At 39.9% G+C, this 15,588-nt stretch overlaps 1 protein-coding gene across 1 annotated transcript in view; it reads left to right on the top strand.

Moving 5' to 3' along the window:
• Enox1 (ecto-NOX disulfide-thiol exchanger 1) overlaps positions 1-15,588 on the top strand; it is a 521,404-nt gene that overhangs the window by 396,847 nt on the left and 108,969 nt on the right. Inside the window, exons 12-13 of the mRNA XM_077792681.1 lie at positions 208-314; positions 4,022-4,139. Coding sequence (XP_077648807.1) covers positions 208-314; positions 4,022-4,139 — 225 coding nt within the window. The remainder of the gene's footprint in view (positions 1-207; positions 315-4,021; positions 4,140-15,588) is intronic.

Below are 15,588 nucleotides of genomic sequence, written 5' to 3'. Positions count from 1 at the left end.
TAACCTTAAGTTATGGAGACAGACTTGAAGGGAGACATCCCCAACCTTGCTAAAAATGTAAGTACATAAAGGCACAAATTGGATGGATATTGATGATGTTGTAGCTACTGTGACATCATCCATAGACTCCTAGTGTCTTTGCTTTGCTTCCCTATAGTGATCACAACATAAATTACTTGTCTTGTTTGACTTCCTTGTTCACCAAAGTTGAGCAGATTGTGGCCGTTTTCAACGCTTCCACCAGACAAAAAGCTTGGGACCATTTCTCGAAAGCTCAGCGCAAGAACATAGACATTTGGCGAAAGCATTCTGAGGTTGGTGATTTTATTTTTACTTTTTAACCACCATCACACAGCTGGATTGGCAGAGAATAGTGTGGCTGCAGCCACTACAGTTTTTGTGACAGTGGGCAGTCCTCCTGCTGTTGTCCTGTCTTGTTGTCAGCTCAGACGTGTTCCTTCCCCAAGAAGAGCAGCCGACTTAACACTTAGAAGATTCCTCTCCCCTACAAAGGGAGAAGAGAATCTGTCCCATTCATAGTACAGAACTCAGAAGTAAGCCAAGATATTTTTCCTAACAAATTAGTTTGAAGAAAAGTGTAACTTAACATAGGACAAAAGTACAAATTTTTTTTCCAGTGTTCTTCAAGATGACAGTTTGCTCTTTGGGCTAGAAATGGCAGGTATGCCTCTCCATCCATGTCTTCTCATCACAAGCAGTGTCAGTTCCCAAGCCATCAGGTTCTATACACATCTCCCCAGAGCAAACGTCACAAGGGTGTGATGTCGGCCCTTCAGCATCAGTGCATGTGTGAAGTGTGAGTATCTATCCTCAGGGAAGGAACCCACCTTGCCACCTAGACAGACCAAAATGTCACATTAGGCATTGGTCATCCAGCTGTTATTTTTAACTCCACAGTGTAGTGTACGCTTTGAACCTGTAATTTCAAAGTAAGTATACTATCTTTGTTTGCTTCTTTTTTTTTTTTTGTAAGTGAAAGAATGTTTTTCATTTGGATGCCTCTTCATCTCTAGCATGTTAATATTAAAGTTCTCAAAATGACATTCCCCTCTTTCAAAAATCACAAACTTATAGAAGGTAAGATTTATTTATTTAATGATGGTGGGTCACACTTGTAAAATAAGTGTTTCACAAAGAGTTTGAGGAATCACAAAGTACTATGGTATCAATCATCTGGGTAGCATTTTAAGTGCTCATTTACTAATGCTAAATTACAGTTGAATACCAGTGGCACGGGATGTAACATCCACACGAATATTATCACCATTATTACTGAATGACTTCACAATAATGGGACACTTAAAATGCTAGTGCAATTTATTGTTAAGGGCATTTTAAACATTTTGTTCACTAGTGCCTAAGAAGGTGGTTGGTGACTGATACAGTTCTGTTCCTCTATTTAGGATTATGAGCGAGGAGGAGATGGGATTTCTTATGAGTTTTTTCAGGGCCCCCCAAATGAGGGCACTTTCCTGATGTTCTCCCTGAAAAGGGAATTGAGACCCAAGTCAAGGGTTATTTTCAATAGGGACAGAGTCCTCTATTTTTGATGCAGATGAAAACACAGATTGGAATCTATAAACTATGATCCAGATTTGGGAATGATCAGTATATAATTTTTTTCCTTCACATAAAAGCCAAAAATTATTAAAAGAAATGTTAAGAGAAAGGCAGGTAGCATGGTACTGAATAAACATGGGCATGAAAAGACCATTATTGGCATGGAGGTCAGCAGATAGAGATGTTGATCTAAATCATGCTTCCTATCATGTCTGACTCCACCCACCACCATCCCTTATTCCTGCCTCCCCCCAGACTGGGGCTGTCCAAAGCAAGACATTCAGGGCTTCTAGCCCTGGTCTAAGGAAGCCTGCTTGCTTTGCTTGGTCCTGGAAGTGGAAATGTGCCCTGCAGAGGGACAGGTAGAATGCAGTCCAAAAGGTCCACCTGTAAAAGGGCTTCACGCCTCCTGCCACTCTGCTACCTCTTTAGGTTTACATTAAGACATGGAACTCTAAATTACCTTTGAGTTTCTCTCCTACATGTCGCTTAATTGATTAAATACCAGTTGGTAATTTGACACTGTGGATGATTTCTCAGTTGCATATAAGCTTGATAATTGGCTTGATTTTTTTCCCCCACATTCACATGTACAGCATCTGTTAATTATCTGCAGCACCTCTATGGATTTATTAAAGTGTACTAGTGATTTACAGCTGATACAGAGGCACCCTGTGGAAACACCCTCAGCGCCCCCACCCCATGTTTTCCTGTTCTGCCACCCTTCCCCACAAAAACAGCTGTGGTGTGACAGTTTATCATTAATGTAGGGACTAAACAACAGGCCCTTTGAGCCTTGTTATTCTTTCCACCTGACTTTTCTTTAAGTATTTGCAAGCCACCCTTCTGGCAGTTGGATTCTTTATCAATAGAAAAATTTGCTGTCCACCACCTAAATTTCTCCCCACCGATCATGGGTGACATCACCTCCAAGATCCAATGATGTTATTTAAAGCAGAATTGGCACTTATTTCTTCTAGGTGGCCTGGTCCCATAAGGAGGTGTTGTCTGTCATCCCTGGGCCTCTCAGGCATTGTGATGGCCCTTCCCAGGACCTTGCCTCTCTGCCTTCCCTCTTTCCTGTCCTCTGCAATTGTGATTCCCAGAGTGCAGAAGTGACCAAATACTGTTAGCAATAATTTCCTTTCCATCATGTGTAGTTAAATTCTAAGAGATAAGGGGAGCAAAGAATTGAGAGGACCGACCATCTGGGATGATGGGCAATGGAACAATGTTTAAAGTCATGCCACTAATAAACTAAGTGTAGTGATTTAATTTATTGTTTTAACAATTTGACTTTTACTGAGGCTCCAATTTAAAGAAGGAAAATAGAATAATGGAGACTTTTCCCTGTAAGACTTTTTGAGGACAATACATGTAAGACAACAGAATGAATGAGGAGTCACAATATATAACATGCAGCTTGGGAAAAAATAATGATGTAATTATTTAAAGGGAATGATTACAATGTCTTGATTTGAGGCATAGTAGTAAAAAATTTAACGTGTAATTCTTTATTCAGTGAGGTTTCATGTATACTATTGTATTCAAACAGCCTTGTGTTATTATTATCCCCTGCTTATGGGTGAATGGAAAAAGGCTCAAAGAAATTGAATGACTGGATTGCAGCCACGCCCCTCATTAGTAGAGAAAGTAGGCTCTAAAAGCAATGCTGAAACAATCAGCCATCACCCCAAAAACCATAGCCCCAACATGATAATGTGAAACCCAAAATGAGAAACATCTGTTTTTATAATTTGTTCCCTACTATCTTTAGAATTTTAAACTTTGGATATCTGAATGTTGTGAGTGTGCACATGTGTGTGATCACACACAGGCACATACGTACATGCAAGGCACTACGTTCATGTGAAAATAGCTCAGTATCATCAGCTTAGCACACCATTTGTCTAGAGTGATGCTAAGACTCGTATGTGCGTTTTCTCATTTCATCCTCAAAATTCGTAGCATCAAATTATTCCATGAAACAAACTGAGGCTAAGATAAGAAGAAGAAATGTTCCTAAAGTTACCCCATGGGCCAGTCATAGACTAGGCTCTTTTAAACTTCTGTTGCTCAGGTTCCTTACCAGTCGCTGTGCTAGCTAAGTAATAGGTATTTCTGTGTAAACTTTGCCACAGACCTGCTAGATTATTAATGCCCCCGTTTCTAACAAATGAGGAAATAGAGACTGAAGAGAGATTTAAAAATTTGTGAAAGGGCCTGGTGTGACACCAAAGCTTTTAACCTTTTTTTTTTTTTTTTTTTTTTTTACCCTAGCCCCCTTAGAACTTCATCACAGATTAGGTGAAATGATGCTTGGGTCCAAGCTTCAGATTCTAAACATTGATATGTCAGTCTTAATATACCCAGAAACCAGTGGGAAGAGGTGGGATGGCTGTGTCCATGACTCTGATAGTCATGTATCTTCTGCTTTCAGGAGCTCCGAAACGCTCAAAGTGAGCAGCTCATGGGCATCCGTCGTGAAGAAGAAATGGAAATGTCTGATGATGAGAATTGTGACAGCCCTACTAAAAAAATGAGAGTCGATGAGTCAGGTAATGCTGATAACTACCACAGACCTGCAAGGTACCGTAATGAGTGTCTGAATCTGGAGATGGAGAATAAGTCCTGGGAAATAGCCTTATAACTCACTTTTGAGTTACACTAAACTTTTGTGTTTGACTGACTCTGCCTTTATTAATAGAACTTTAAAGTCTTAGGAACATAGTGATTTAAGTTGTTCCAGTTATTTCTTCATACGTAGATCTGGGGCCATTAGACTTTTTTTTTTTCAGGGGTATTTGCCTGTTCCCATAAAAATTCTTTTCCAGAGGGTGGCAGCCACACCTGAAGCTGAAATACAGATAAAATTTGGTTTCAGTCCATATACTTGTTACTTGGGAATTATTTAATCCCTAAAGACTCTCTCTAGCCTCTGAGCCAACACGCTGGAAAATTAGACTTTTTCCCCAATAAATTTTAGTTCACCTAACCTGTAATCAAAAGGATGGCCCCATTTGGCACCAAGCGAGGGGCGCCACTCCTTAGATTATAAAAAGAAGAAGCTTAGAGAGAGCCTTGCTTTGTGTGTTCTGTCTAATCTGAGATGCTGATTAAAACTCTCTCCTAGAATTGTATATAAATTCTTTGATATTGTAAGAGCAGGCAAGTAAAATGCTCATTCAAACCTGAGACACCAAGGGAGACAGCTTGTCTGAGGGGAAGGGTGATAAATAAAGGATCTAGAAGACCCACAATTGCCACCATTACCAGAGAAGAAAATTAGAGAACTGGTATAGATTTGCTCGGTCTCCTCCTAGGTACCAGTGAATAAAGCACACACCTGTCTAAGGCTTTTTAACAGAAAGATTGCAGGAGACTAGAAAAAAAAATTTTTGCTAATTTGTCAATAGAAGAGTAGGAACAAAAGGAAAGAGTTTCCTTCGCCCTCTGACAGTTCACTGAAATGAACTGAAAATAAACAGAAAGAGCATGAGAAAAAGAGACACAAACTTCTGATGCACAGAGGTGATCACAGTGTGTAACCACCCCCCACAGCTCCGAAGCTTATGTACCTCTTTAACGTAGAGGGGCAGGATGGAGAATATAGACAGTTTTGAGAAGAATAGTCAGTTGTTTCTAGGGGCACTCAGTGGGCTTGTAGAAACACAGTGGCCAGGGATAAATTCCTTGGTTCCATAGACCAGATAATGAATTTTAAATGGTTCTCTTTGGAATGTTGAATGGGACCAAATAGAAGACAATGGTGTATGACAAAAAGTGTCCAGGTGAGTTTACAGACTTCAGCCTCACTTCCTGCAATGAGTTTAGCCAACGAAAGCTCAGGGAAGGGACCAGAGGGAATCCTTCTCTTCTTCTGAGGGTCTGGACTCCTAGCCAACAAGGAGGTATTAGAGCCAAACCTCTCCCTGTACCCACTGCTCTCTAAGCTAAAACAATCAGCATACCAGGGGGGGCTGCTGTTGTAGGGTGGCTGTCCCTGGACTCCTTCAGAAGTCAAAACCAAGATTGCAAAAAGATCAGGTCATTGAGATGGCAAAATGGTTAAGATGGTCATGAGCAAACTCCTGCATCCAGGCCACATGGAAAGGATTTTAATTTCCTTAAAGCAGTCCTTCTCAAAAGTGTGGTCCCAGTCTAGTAACATCTGCCTTACTTAGGAATGTATTAAGTTCTCAGGCCCCACCCATGACCTACTGAATCAGAGAGTCTATGGGGAAGGGAAATAAGATCCAGCCTTCTGTGGTTTAAACCCTGTTAGTGGATCCTGATTGATGCTAGAGGAAGTCTGAGAACCACTGCCTTAGCAAAGTAGAGCTTTCATCCTCAAATTCCATTCACATAAATCTTTCAGAAGCTTAGCATACAAGTAGGCACCATGCCACCCCTTTCTGAAGCCATATATCCTTTGTCTGAAAAAATAAGCCCAGCGTCTGTGTGTCAATGTATGTCTCTTATTAAGCTGATCTCGCATTTCTCAAGAGTGTTTCACTATCAGGTTTGGGTTTGTTTTTGAGGGAACCACCTTCTTCACAGCATTTCTATTCCATAAGCCTCCGTATGTCAAAAGAAGGGAGCATTGGTTTGATTCTCTTAAATTCAATGAGATCTTGAGATAAATAAAACATTTTTTTCTCAAAAAGAAAAAAAAACACCAGCTTTTATTGTTTTTGAAGTTTGTAGATGAGAGGCAAGTTGACATGCAACTTGGAGTCTTAATTTCCTTACAAGGTAGGTGTAGAAGAAAAGAATTGAGTCAATCAGAAATTCTGATTTGAACTTGGGGCTTTTTTTTTTTTTTCTTTCTTTTTGGTGGTGACATTTCTTTTTAAATAACCTGTCAATTGTCCAAAGAGGAAATGTGTATAATTTCAGAGTCTGCTCAGGATAGGACCAGAATAAGAATGACTCTGAACGGTCCGCTCTCTGAGAGGTCCCAGCTAGCCTTGGCAGTACATACCACCTCCAGGACTGGCCCTGACCTGTGCAGTTGAAGTGTCTCTGGAGATGTCAAAGACCTCTCCCCTGGCCTGGGGCCAGAGATCCTCTGGAGGTTTTCCTGCAGAGCACTCTTTCCAGATGTCTCTTATTTTATTCCCCAGGCATCTGATGAGAGCAGGAAGTCTAATTTGAACTTTTAAAAACTTTCACCAGGCCTGTTACTTGGTCAGCAGAATGAATGAACAAATGCAGCACATGTTCTCTACCACGTACTGAGGGAAGCGATGAAAGAATTGGAGTTCAAATGCCAGGCCCTGAGCAGTTCAAAGTCTTTTTTGTGCTTTTTCAAAATGGACCGAGGACATGGCGTGTGGTTTCTGAAGAAAGCCCAGGACTGATTAAAGAGAAGGGGAAGCAACTAGCCTTTTTCATTCCACTGGGCCCTGAAGATGCTGCCCGAAGGCAGGCAGTTGTTTTTCTTTCAGCCCTGGGTTTTCAGGGACATGGCCTGACAGCAAGAATCCTTTCTGGTCTTTTTCACTAAACCACAGACAAATCCCTGCTAACTGCTGATTGAAGCAAGGAATGGAAGCTGGAGGAAAGCACCCCCCCCCCCCCCCCCGCCCAGTGTATCTTGTTAGGTGACACACTACTCATTTTAGGTACAAATTTGCAATTGCCGCTAACCTGCATAGAAGCTGGCCTCAACATGTAGTGGTCTGATTCACTGGAATTGCCAGATGTGGAAGAAGGTGTGAAATTCTCTGTATTTAAGGAATGCCTTGTTCATGTCCTCTCTGCTAACACAGCAGGAATTTTACCTCAGCTCTATTAGGGAAGTAGCAAAACCAGGAATTCTTGGAATCTCTAGGGAAAAAAAATCCTTGGTGGCTGTTTGTTGGGGGCCATAGTCCTACAGGGTTCTCAGGTCTGGGCATCCCAGTGCCCCACTTTGCTTGTCATCTCCCCTCTAGAACAGAGACCACCCTGCAGGGGTTTCTTTCTGGGAGAGATGGAGAGAATTGCCTTTGTTTCCAGAAAAGGCACAGTTTATTTGGTAAGGACTTGATGATACCTTGGGTTTAATAATTTTTTTTTAAATAATCAAGCTGGGCACGATGACACGATTGGAGTCTTAAATACAAAAAATGAATAAATACAATAAATAAGATTGGAGTCTTACACAAACCTGTAATCCCAGCGACTGGGAGAGTATAAAGTTGGGGGATAGCAAGTTTAAAGCCAGCCTCTGGAACTTATCAAGACCCTATCTCAAAATAAAATTATTAGAAGGGCTGGGGATGTGCAAGGCCCTGGGTTCAATCCCCAACACCTTAAAAAAAAAAAACAAATAAAAAATGATATTCAAAAAATATTAAATATATTTAAAGTGATATTCAAAATATTCACTATATCTCTCCATTTCTGATTATGAAGAATATTACATTCTAGTCTTACCTTTTACCACATAAAATGATTTAGGACATCTTTGGCTGGAGTTCCTGGGCTCTGCAGTAAAACGACAGCGTGATTCTGGGCGGGCAAGTCACCCTTCCTCATCCACTCATCTTAAGAGGGGAAAGGAGTTTGTTGGAACAAAACTAAGATGCTGATAAAACTGGAAATGAATTTGTTCACAAGTTTGAAAACCATGATGGATTTATGAAATCAGCCGTTCAAGAAGACTGGTGTCCCACTCGGAAGACTGTGAAGATAAATTTTTATAAAAATTCAAATGTGTGACAGTTTAGTTGGCAGGTCCATCCTTCTTCCTCTTTTTCCCCACTTCCTCCCTCTCTTTCTTCCCCTCTCTCCTGTGACTTCTCCTGCCTCACTCCTCCTTCTCCCTCACCTCCTTCATCCACCCCCCCCCTTTTTAGGTTGATGGTGGGGGTGGGGCAGATGTGCACCAGTAAGGAAAAGGAGAAGGGTCAGAGGAAGTCTGTCCTAGACTATAAGACCTGCCACCACGGCAGAACCTGATTAGTTTTAGTGTTGAGAGAGTGCAATGAGCCAATGCATGTCAGGCACTTCTGGTTTTAGAGATAATGCCCAGCCTAAAATAGGTGCCCAGTGAGTGTTAAGTCCACTTGTTATCTCCCTCTTCTCCAGCACCTAGCCCTGGGCCAATCCCCAGGTAATAGCTGAATGAAAGGTTGTTGACTTCACTTGCCTATTCCCCTTCGTCTGTTCTTAGTGTTTTTGCTGCCTTTGCCCAAACATCATGAGGAAGATGTGAACATTTACTCTGATTGAATTTAAATGGCAATGGCAAGTGTTAAGAAGCATGTTTAAATAAAAGCATGATTTCTTTCCTCAAAATGTGTGAAACTTTGAATGAAACTCAGTGCTACATGCTGTATAGGCATCCTTCTAATTATTGACAACATTCTGATGTGACGACATTCCGACATTTACAGAACACCTTCTCACACCAAAGCACGCTGGACCCAGGTGGAGTTAGATGTGGCAGTCCTGCCCTCCAGGGCGTGAGATGCCTTTTGAAAAGAAAATTTTAAGTTAATAAAGATACAGTGGCCAATAACAAGTATCCTAATGTCAGAAAATTAAATTCAGTATAAACCCAAATGAATGTCACTACCTAGTATACATGCCCCACCCAACATTTGATGAATGTACACTGAACACAAAATGTTTTTATAAGAGTGAAACTAAAATAGCCTTTGCTTAATAGAAAACCCTTCAATCATTCCATAATACACAAGCAAATGCTCTTGGATTTTAACTACATCTCATTTAAACTCTAAGCTCTTTAAAGGAGAAAACACTCTTTTAATCATGAAGAGTGTTCTCTGGGTTGTCAGTTTTCCATGGAAACTCACAACATGGAAAAAGAGGTGGTTCTGTTTATTTGTTTGTTTTGTTTTAATTTTCACTAAGAAGTCAAACAAAGATTTTCCAGGTCTTTCAGCCAACTAAATCAAGTTAGGGACTCAGTTAAGTTCAGTTGGAATTAGCAGTATTCAGTCTTTATGCCTTTATATGTAGCTGGAAATATTAGGTTAAACAATTACTATGTATAAGGCTTTCTCTGGTTCTCCCTTTGATTTCTTTGAATACCAGGACTATCTTTGGTTTTCTGATTTAGCTCATTTCCTGTATGGTATTGCTTCTGAAAAATACTAAAGGACACCTAACCAGGGATATCATCTTCAGGCACAAGCTTAGGAAGAAGCTCACTGGCCTCCTCCACCAGGCAGCCACAGAAGAAGAGAGTTCTTAAATGCCAGACCAGGCTCTCGTTGCCAACTGAAGAGGCTGACTACAGAAGGCCATGTTACTGGCAGCTGCTACTGGCTTTCTTTTAGGAAGCATTGACTGTGATCTAAAGCAGCTGACTTTGGAGCTGCTCAGAATTTGGCAGAGGGTCAAGAGCACTGACACATGGAAAGCGGGATGGCTCAGTGGGAGACAACAGGCCAGGGTTCGAGCTTCTGCACCAGCAGATGTGGAAAGCAGGGGCATGCGTCATAGTTGAGTGGAAGCCTGGAAGGATAAGATGTTTTCCCATTCATTGACAGCCTAGGACATTATCTCCTGAAAGAGAAATAGAAGAATGGTGCATGTCCAGCAGGAACCACCAAATTAAAGGCAAGCACTTCTTTCCGATCACAGCCAAACATCTTTTGGGAACCTAAGTGCCAAACAAGGAAAAGTAAAGTGATTAATTGAACTAACATAGCTGAAAGATGGTGGGAGGAATCTTCTAAGGTGATTGAGTAGCTGCTTCCTTCTTTCTGTCTTGCTAATTTTGCTGAAGGAATTCAAACAAATGTTTATTTGGGGTCAGTTTTGCAATTCTCTGATTTTATGTAGTTAAAATTTGCTTTTCATAATGAACATGCTTCTGAAAAATGTAGAAAATCATTTCTTCTTGCAAATTGCTTTATCTTTTAAACGCAAAGAGATAGATGCTATTAAATCGATCCTGCAGCACAGGATTCCTTTTTAATGGAAGCCCTCCTGCTGCCCAACCATACCGTGTTCCTTTGCTTTGTAAATTCACATTTCCAGTGTAAACTTCATGATCCTATTTTTATATTGCACCTAACCATGCCATCATTCCTGACATCTGTCATACTTGCCAAAACTTTCCATAATCCTGTACTTCATATAAAATTGACCCATGTTGCTAAATGCCATTGCGTCTCCCCAGTATTTCCACCCTCTAACTACTGTGATGCCCTCCATAAAACTCAGCTGAGCCCTAGCTGAGTTTCTTAAGCAGTCCACACCTGGTTGCTACCATTGTGGAGTTGCGTAGGTTCTTCAATTGGCCCATTTTCCCAGCTGCATTTGCAGAGCAGATTCCGGCTCTGTGAGGCCCATGCTTCTTGCCTCATGCTATGAGCCCTGTGAGCCTTGTAGAAGGCTTGGGCTGATAGGCAGTTAGCAGGCAGAGGAGGAGTGTAAGGAAGTTAACAACCAATCTTCTGAAAGGGAGAGCTAAAGAGACCTCTACCTGGGAAGGGTTCAGACAAATGGCCAGCGATCAACACTGGGTCACAGCATAGCCGCTGTGTACAGCCCGCCATGCCCCAATGCTTCTCAACCTCCAGGAACACCATTATCTAGATTACAGTTGATTATGTTTTCCGGGCATTTCATTCTGGTAAGGCTTGACGCAGGACCATTACATAGGAGAGTAGATTTAATCCCATTTCCTTAGTAGGCTTTAAGGACACTTAGGGAATATTTATGTAATAAGATGCAAAGTTGCTATGGAAAATACTATAGCAACCTAACATCTCCCAGAGCCAAGCAGCAGCTTGTAACAGCAATCTAAATTTACATTTATTTTAGTGTCATTTTATCGACACTCTTAGTATCTCATTCTGACAGGATGTTAAAATATGTTTTCAGCTTGCATTTGAGCAAAATTAACACAGTGTTGTTGGAATTTAAGTGTGGTTTGCACAACTTCTGGAAAAAATCAGAATATTTTTGAAGTTTAGATGACAAAATCTGGGTAAGTTTGTAAGCTTCCCCACCCTCTAAACATGGGAACAAATTCCTTAGTAGCATTTATTCCAAATTTTTTATTTTAGTTTGTAAACAGTAATTAGCAATTCCTACTTACAAAAAAAGGAATCGTCCTTTTAAATGTTGACTTATTTTGTTAAGTGCTTACTAGTGAGTGTACTATGTTTATAGAAAAATACCTTCAATAGGTCAACCCATTGCCCTCTGGCAGCAGGGAAATTTTTTTTTAAGTTAAAAAATTGTCTATCGCATAAATTAAAATTTCATCATTTCAAAACCTAATGAATTAAGAAGGAAGAAAATAATACAGTTATATGTTTTGATTTCTATTTTTTCTTTGGCATAGATAAACTTCAAATATTTTTCTATGTATTTTTTAAAGATCAGTAACAATAATTCTAAATGATTTTGGTTTCAGACAGACCTCCTATGTAACAAGTTTAGAAGGTGAAACTAAGATCTTTTGAAGTAGTTACAGGTGCCTGAGGTTATTAAAGTCTGATAACTGGATGAGTCCTTCCAAGAGCACATTTTTAGGTCCCTTAGCTATGAACATGGCTGAGAAATTTTAGATATGTAGGCCAGTTGGTAGAGGGAAGGTTGTGTCTATTGATATTCTCCTCCCCATCTAAAATTTTGAAGTGTCACCATAATCCTGGTAAAATGGGACATCAGCCAAAATAATCAATAACACACCATGTTAAAACATATTCTGTTGCCAGCCTCTTAGCACTTTGTAATGTGCTGCTGATGAACATCATTGTCCTAATCTCCTTTGCTTCTATATTGCATTGTTCATCTAAACACAGTTGGTGACATAAGGTATCAGACCTTCACCAGAGGACATCTTGTAGAATTCCCAGCAGCCATATAACTAATGAAAAAAGGATATTGAAAAAAGTACTTACTTTCTTCCTTTTCTCAGAAATTCCACTTGCCATTATATGATACTTATCTTGTACTTAGACATCCTGGAAATTGAAGCTCATAGCAATATAAAACATTAGTATAGTAAGCTCGCCCACATAGAAATGTCTAGAGACTCTTCTCTTGTACACGGTTGAATGCTCTTGACTCCAGGAGGTTCTAAGTACCAACTCTTCTCCCCAATTTCAGGACACAATGGTTGAAGGCTTCTGGGAAGTTGCTAGAGAAGAATTTTATTTAGATTCCTCATCACTAGAGAAAAGAAAGAGAAACATTTCTGGGGAAAAGTCATAAGGCAGACTCTGCTAATAGTAATGCTTCAGGCAGGTACTACAGGTTCTTGCAAATGAGCCTGCCCTGACTCTTAGAGTTCCTATGTCCCAGACTATATAATGGCATGAGAGAATGTTCTCAATATATTGCTAAGTGATAAAAGCAATTCGAAATCATCATATGTAAATAATTCCAAACATGTGTTGTTTTCATACTTCATGTATTAGGGAAAAATCTGAAAGGATATGGGCTAAAATATTCAGTGATTGTCTTTAGAAGGTTTGGTTACAGGTAATTTTATTTTTTCTTCTTTTTGCATTTCCAGAATGTCTGCTATAGGTACACATGTTATTTTAATAATACTGTAGTAAATATTAATTTTAAAATTACCTATAAGACTCTGTGGTAAAACTAATTGTTAGTTGGGGATTCTCTCCTCTCCATTTCCAATCATTTTTAACAAGTCTAAAGTAGTGACAGCTAATATCAGGTGATAGAATATTACTGAATTGCCTTCTCTTGCTTTAAATGAGAGAACTTCCACATTTAACTTACCATAATAATATGCTTACCATCCCAGACCACATAATATTAGAATTTTCTATCCCAAGAGATGATCACATTTGCATAACTTTTAAATGAAAGATCCAAGAAACAATTCAAGTTCTAAACCCAGTAGAAAGTGTTCTCACACACTGGGAGACGGGTGACAATGTGACTCCTGAGATATAGGAGAGACTTTAGGAATGTTCTGGAACTTCTTCCCTTCCTCACAAATAGGAAAATGCAATACCATGTCCAGAAGTGATGTTATTTGCTCAAGAGAGTCAGTGGAAAGTCTAGAATCAATATTAGCTTCCTTCTTTTCAAGCTAATTGCCTTAAAATGGTACCACTGACTTTTATGGGGAAAAGACTCCAGAATCTCTCTCAAATGTCTTAAGTAGGCTCACAGGAGAGATAGTAATCAAGTAAAATCAACCAAGGGTTTTGGATGCCTGCTTTGTGCATGAAGCCGTGATGCCATTTGGAGGCAAAGGTGACTGGAGACCTTTATCACCTTGAAATGCTAATCCAGACAGAGCTGAATGAGGTTTATGCTTTGACTTAATTTTCTATGTTTTCTGCTACCTTGAGATTTTCTTCAGCATAGTCAGTGTAACCAACAAATTGTTTTTAAGTCCATTCCAACAGAAATGGCAGCTTTAAAAAAAAATTCAGTAAATTGGCACAATCCCTTTTCTAGTTGAATGATATTTATTTCCACAAAGCAGAGCCTTCTGCATGGCTTCCGGCAAGAGAAGAAATGCTTTGAAGAGGTGGAGATACAGAAGGAGCAGCATCAAGTCACATGTCTCCTCGGATGAACCACACACCCTCTTAGCCACGTTCTCTGCTTCCTAACCCTCTAAAATCATGAAGAGAAAAGCAAGGATGCTTTTCAGAACACAGGCATGCACTTGATAGTTGGTCTGAAATGATCTGAGCTTCAGTGTCAGTCATTGAATTTTTCTCTCTCATCCCTGGTTCTCTCTGCACCCCAGGGCCTGGGAGAGCCTACAAAGATCATCAGTTTATTCACTCACCATCTAATTTCAAGACTTATTGAACTGCCTCTCCTTGTTTTCCACTCCCAGGACTTAGCTTTATGAGATGTACCTCTCAATATATCTTAAAAATAGAAGTCTGAGGAAGAGTATCTACAATATTATCAATCTTATTGAGTTTCACAGACTCAGGGAAGGTTTGATCTGGAAGAGGTCTTGGAAGTAATATATCTTCTTCTTTCCCCTAATGTTCTCAATGCAATAAGAAAAAAAATGAGTTTTGGCACCCCTAATAATAATCAGTTGAGTTGCTGACTAAATACAAAACGTTTATATTGGATATTTGTGATCCCAGGTTTTCAGGCACAACTTGATCTATAAGGTACATTTGGCAAATCTTTTGCAGGTAGGATGAGAGTTTTCATCTTTCAGTGATTTACCAGTCACTTCCTAAAATATCTGTGCAGCAAACCAAAATCTTCAGTGGAGTTTATATAATCTGAACATCCTAAAGCTATCCATTTCTCTATCTTTAGCACTTTACCTCCATGAATTGTCTTAAGTGATGTCATAATACAAAGCAGGGATAAAATTAAGCAAATAGTCAGTGAATTCTTACAACGTGTTTGGGACAGTATTCTTTGACTCTCACTGCCAGGTTAAGAGGAAATTTAGCTAGCAAACAAGGTCTTATACTAATTGAGACTCAGTTTTTGATTTTGAGAGATTTTTTTGACTTTAAAAAAATCCTAGCAGCATGTCATCAGTTCTCCTTTTCCTGGAATAGCACCAGATCATGCGTCTGCACAGTCTCTGCTTTCTATGCTCTCAAAGTCACAGCCAAAGGCTGACAGAAAAATGCTGATATGAAGGACTGTGAAAGCTGAGAGTATCTGAGAAGTGTAAATCTGTTCACCTGGACTCTCAGCCCTAGAGAAGCTTTTGTGTTTATTTTAAGCAAAAATGGTGAACACGTGCTGAATTGGGTAATCTTCCCCCACATAAGCTCAGGACCCTTCTTTCTCCATACATAGCCCATGGCCTTGTACACAGCTTTTGAAATAGTAGGTGGATACGCATTTGTTAGATGAATAACAGGAAATCAAAACAAGAACTAAATTTTTTCATCTCTTGGAGAATATTTTGTATTTTATTGTGGACCAAAAGGGGAGAGAAAACCCTTGATTATCTAATCTTTATAGCATTGACCACATTTTTGCGATAAGGACCCTGAGGTCTCATGGAGATTTGCTCCCAGTCTAAAGCTGGTTTATGGCTTCAAAGCCCCTTCT

Source organism: Urocitellus parryii, chromosome 2, assembly GCF_045843805.1.
Source record: "Urocitellus parryii isolate mUroPar1 chromosome 2, mUroPar1.hap1, whole genome shotgun sequence".
Lineage (NCBI taxonomy): Eukaryota > Metazoa > Chordata > Mammalia > Rodentia > Sciuridae > Urocitellus > Urocitellus parryii.
This window is presented reverse-complemented; position numbering and strand designations above follow the sequence as displayed.